General features: G+C 28.8%; 1 protein-coding gene across 1 annotated transcript; it reads left to right on the top strand.

The window, feature by feature from the left end:
* LOC114425474 (heat stress transcription factor C-1-like) lies at positions 1 to 1,920 on the top strand. Its single transcript, XM_028392410.1, has 2 exons — positions 1 to 403; positions 1,019 to 1,920. The coding sequence occupies exons 1-2, from the start codon at positions 179 to 181 to the stop codon at positions 1,754 to 1,756; spliced, it is 963 nt and encodes a 320-aa protein (XP_028248211.1). The 5' UTR covers positions 1 to 178; the 3' UTR covers positions 1,757 to 1,920.
* Positions 1,921 to 5,674: the final 3,754 nt, after the last annotated feature.

The raw sequence follows: 5,674 nt of genomic DNA on the forward strand, positions 1-5,674 counted from the left end.
CAAATAAAAAAAAATAACCTCACACACTTTCTCTCTCTCTCTTTCTCTTTCTCACTCACTCTCACTCTCTGTCACGGACAGACAGAGAAAAACTCAGACACCCACGTTCACACTTCCCTCACACCATCCCTTACTGTTCCTTCTTCTTCTTCTTCCTTTTTTTTTTTCTCTTAATGGAATGATGGAACACAACATCATCGTTAACAACAACAACGTGATCGCACCGTTTGTCATAAAAACCTACAACATGGTGAACGATCCCACCACCGATAAACTCATCATGTGGGGCCCAGCCAACAACAGCTTCATCGTCCTCGACCCCCTCGACTTCTCTCACTCCCTCCTCCCTGCTTTCTTCAAGCACAACAACTTCTCCAGCTTCGTTCGACAACTCAACACTTATGTTAGAATATTATCACTCACCTCACTTTTTCTTTCACTAGATTGCTTAGCTATTTTTATTTTTTTGCTCTATTCCTTAACTATCATTCAAGTTTTGTTTCAATATATACTATCTTTTAATATAAACTTTTCTTAAAATAAACATAGATTACTGTAATTTCAACTGAGAATGATATCAACAACACATTGAACATTTTTTTTAAGCTGTTTCTAAAATGTTTTTTGGTATTACTTTCTAATCAAGATTGAATTTTCACTTCAATTATTTATCTTGTCATTTAATACAAATAAATCATTCCCAAAAATAGCTTAGTAATTAGGAATTTAAGTTTTGAACAAAACTTGTACATAATTCCCTAGCTAGAACTTATATAATAATCCATATTATAAGTTTATATTTGGGATAATAGTATAGATTATGGATGTAAAATTATAAATTTTTTTAATTGAAGGACAGTACTGAGAACTAAGAACACTTACAAATTTCTGATTTTTTTTACTAATTTGCCCCAAACCCACTTCCCAAAATCAGAATTTTCTTTCTGGGCATCCCTTGTTATTTCTTCATAATTCGGTTAATTTTAATCTATTTTAATTTTTCAAATTTTTTTTGTAGGGTTTCAGAAAGGTGGATCCGGATCGGTGGGAATTCGCAAATGAGTGGTTCCTGCGAGGACAGAAGCACTTGTTGAGAAACATCGCGCGGAGGAAGCACGGTGGAGCTGGGAGGAGCAATTTCAATTTGCATTCGCATCATCATCCGTTGAAGGTGGAGGAATTGGACGACGAAGCCATGGTGATGGAGATAGCGAGGTTGAAGGAGGAGCAAAAAGCGTTGGAGGAAGAGCTTCAAGGAATGAACAAGAGGTTAGAGACAACAGAAAAACGACCACAACAAATGATGGCTTTTCTGTCCAAGGTTGTCGAGGACCCGCAGGTTCTTTCTCGGATTCTCCGAGAAAGAGAAAAGAAACACCTGGGCGAGAAAAAGCGCCGCCTAATTCCGCCGCCAACAACGACGGCAGCGACGACGTCGTCGTCGTCGTCCTCCGGCATCAAGACGGAGTTCGAAGAAGACGAAGGTAATTATAATATCATGTCTTCGTCGCCGGAGACAGGGTTGGAAATCGATAATAATAATATTTGTTCGCCTCTGGCGGCGGGGTATTGGGGGGAACAGGGTTGTCATGGGTACAATCGTGGCGCCGTGACGGCGCCGTTGACGGTGGTGGCGCCGGCGGTTCCGACGATGGGAGGAGGGTATTTGGGGCGTGGGGTTTTTTTTGGGGAAATGGCGGCGGAGGGGAATGCGGTGCCGCCTTATCCGTTTTCGTTGTTGGAAGGTGGCTTTTAGATTTATTTGTTTTAGGTTATGAAATGAATGAATTATTACTGCCACAAGATTTCATCTTGGATTCTGTCTTTTTGTATTGAAAGTTCTTTCCTTTTTGTGCGTTGATTCTGTGGAAAGAAAATGTTGGAAAAAGAGTAAAAAGGTTTACGGAAAATTGTTAGATATTTGTAGTTGTGTTCAATTTTAGTTTACATCTCATTTCATATTTTTAATGTTTAAAATTACTGTAACATAAATTAAAAAAATTTAATTGAACTAAAAATTAGTGTATTTAAACTAAAATTTTCTTATTTAATACCTTAATTTTTTTATACCTACTAGTAATAAATATTATTAATAAATATTAAATAAGAATATGTTTAAAAAAACATTAATTAAAATTAAAATTTTAAAACATCAATTATTTTGAAAAAAAAAACATCAAAAGTTAAAACATCAAGATATAAAAAGAAAATAATAATTTGTTTGCATAGATATTGTTTTAAATAAATGCTTTCTTGATGGTGTAGATAAGTAACACAGAATTATTTCAATTTAATTAGTAAAATTAGATTAAAATCTAGAATACATAACTTTGTAAAATATTCTAATGGTGAGTATTCTTACTTATAATGATTCAACTTATTTAGGATGTTTTTGTGTGAAGAAAAGGTAAAAAAAAAAAAACAAAAAGGTCCAAGAAAAATTGTTAGATTTTTTTTCAGAAATTGTTATCTATATTTTTATTCAAATTTAGTTTAATGATACGTTGTTTGGCATGAATTGATATAAAAGTTGTTCTAATTTAATTTTAAGTTCAACTCTCAATTTCAAATATAAAGTCGTCTTAAATATCTGGAGAGCAGATTTTATAACTTATAATAATCTTATTTAACTCAGATTTTACTGTTACATTGAAAAAGTGAACTAAATTAATAATGCAGAGCCAAAAAATTGCACGTTCTACTTCTGACTTCTGACTTCTGACTTCTGTATTGCCAAAAGTCTACGCTTTGGTGATGAGCGAAGAAAACAAAAACATGATGCTTTTAGGTTTCTAGCTTCGCATATTGGTGTTTTTAAATCAATTTGATTTAATGTAAATTGTTAAAACTGTAAGTTTAAGAATTGAATACTAAAATTGTAAAAAAAATAGAAATAAAAAATATTTTATTTGATTAAATTAGAATTTAAATTTGTTAGAAGACATGATCACAATGCAAGTAACAAACGGTTGAAGTTAAACATATAAAGTAAATCAAATTTATAAAATCTCACACAGTAAAAAAAAATAATGAGGTGTGCTAGCAAAATACTTTTTAAATATATTATTTTTTATTAGTTAAAATTTATTAAAAATTATAAAATTATTATAAAGACCCATTAAATAAAAAGTGAGACTTACAAAAAATTAAATTTTTAAATAAATTTTATAATTTTATAATAAATTTTAATCAATATTGGAGAATGTATAAAAAAAAAAGAATATGTTAGACAATATGTTAACTTGTACCCAAAAAAAAATACACAGTATGTTAATAATATTTGTCAAAATTAATTAACACTTCATTATCTCACTTTTTTAAACCTCATTGTTTAGAAAAGGCAAATTAGCTACTAGATTTGATTATGTATCTAGGAATGTGTAAATATTGAAAAATAGTTATTGTGATAATCTCACATGATTCAATGCATGAATCAATAAAATGTTAAGAATATATTTTAAATTTATTAATTCTATGTTAATTTGAAAATTATTCTTATATCTCATATATTTCTATTATGCAATATTTGTATTTTTCTTTTAGATTATGATTTAACAAACAATGTATAGAAAATACAAAAAGTATAATAAAATACAATGAAAAAAGTCACAAAATTATACAAATTTTATTTAGTTCTTAATTTTCAATATTAAATTTAAGGATAAAGTATGAGAGCACCACTTTTTCCTTAAATTTAATATTGAAAAATTAAGGATTGAATAATCATAATAATAATAATAATAAATATATTGATTCAAGAATGAAAAATAGTATTTATATTTAAATTTCTATTTAGAAATGCATTAACTTACAACTAAATATACTTATTTAAATATCTACTCAGATTGCTTTTAAAAAAAATTATTCACAACTTTTTTGGATTCAATTTATAAGTTTATATTATGTCTGGTTAGATCGACTAATGTACAAGTTTTCATACTAACTTATCCCGAGATACCATTCCAGAACAATTTCATTTTACCGGTATCAAAACAAGTGTTAGTGATATATAAATATTTAATTAAGATCCTACTACATTAATTTCCTATTCCTTTCTTCCCTTTTCCACTGCTATGCTTTCTTTCTTGCAATGCTTGCCGCCATCGACCCTCAAGCTCTACTACCACTTGCCATAGGTCACACACGACTGCGCATCAACCTTTTACTAATTATTGTCTTTTTTTCAATTATTTCTTGCAATAACTGTACATATGTCAATCACTATTCAATTATTTCAATTGTTTTCTTCAATTATTCCTATTCAACGTCGTTATGTTCCAACTCTGATGCCTCATGATGTTTTTTTGGTTATAACAATAGAGATTATTAATTGCTAGTGAATTACTCCAACTCTAATGGAGTAGTTACTTGGCACCTATTCGAATTCAATGATAGTCATGTCAAACTTTTAACATGCTGGATTAAAAAAAATAACAATATATATAGACCCACTTAAGAGTAGTTTTTAGTTGTGAATTTCAAAAAAATTAAAAACAATAGTCATATTATAGTTTTTTAAAATATAGTTTTTTTAATGTTTAATTTAAAAATAAGTTTATTTTAAAAGTTTCTTATTTTATTAAAATTAATTTAAGGGTATTTTTAAGTGGTTATTAAATAAAAAGTGAGAGATGGAACTGAAGTAACTCCAATGAAAAGCAAAGAATACGTGTGGGAGATACATCATACATTAAAGGATAAGAAAGAAATGTGAGGGAGACGCATAAAATTAGATTTGTATTTTAATTTTATTTTTCAATTTAATTTTTTAAAATTAATGTATATATTATTTACAAAGTTAAAATCAAATAAATTAATTTGTGACTTAATTAAAGTTAAAGATTATGTTAAGAGCATTGTGCATCTCTTTAGCAGCATAAATTTCAAATCAAGTGTATTACTTTTAGACTAATAGCCATTGGCTTACACATTAATAATACTTTATTGTATTATCATACTTTTTAGTATATTTTAAGAAGTATTTGTTGTCTATAAAAAAAATGTAAAATTAAAAATTTGATCTACTTTAAATCACTTTAAATCGAATTGAATTTGCATTAAAACTAATTACATAGTTAGCTCAATAAATTAAACGTACAAAGTTATTTTTTTTTCTCAATCTAATTCAATAACACTCGCATCACTTCAGTCGCATGACATGAGTGGCAACTCCATCACTCCATACATATACGACGAGAAAAAGTTGGTCTTTACATACTTGTGAAAAAGATGCATTTCATTTCAGTTCAGTTCATTTGGGAACCCACGTGACTCTCTCAGACCTTTTGTGCCACTTGAAGGTCACCTCAACTCACTTCATGCCCTTTGTTCTTTATACAATTATACTATTGACATTAATTAATATGTACATATTCACCAATTTTTATTATTATACACGTATAATAAATGCAATCATTTCATTTTTAACTATACTTTTATTATTAACTAAAATCCATCAACTATATAGATTATACTCCTTGTTTATCACACTGACGCTTATAATTTTATACATTTTTTTTAATAAATTCTAACTAATAATAAAAGTATACATACGTGTTAGTACTGTTACAATCACTGCTCGATCAATTAAACATATATGGTAAATTAGAATGTTAACTGTAAATCATGTAGGTCATACCTTCTCAGTAATATGTCCCACCACATATATATGCCC

The sequence above is a fragment of the Glycine soja genome, chromosome 9 (genome assembly GCF_004193775.1).
Source record: "Glycine soja cultivar W05 chromosome 9, ASM419377v2, whole genome shotgun sequence".
NCBI classification, from domain to species: Eukaryota; Viridiplantae; Streptophyta; class Magnoliopsida; order Fabales; family Fabaceae; genus Glycine; species Glycine soja.

Bases quoted from the DNA above. Each gene is read 5' to 3' on its own strand.
- LOC114425474 (XM_028392410.1), top strand. From the start codon at position 179: ATGATGGAACACAACATCATCGTTAACAACAACAACGTGATCGCACCG. The intron at 404-1,018 runs GTTAGAATATTA...TTTTTTTTGTAG, and splicing joins TTCGACAACTCAACACTTAT to GGTTTCAGAAAGGTGGATCC.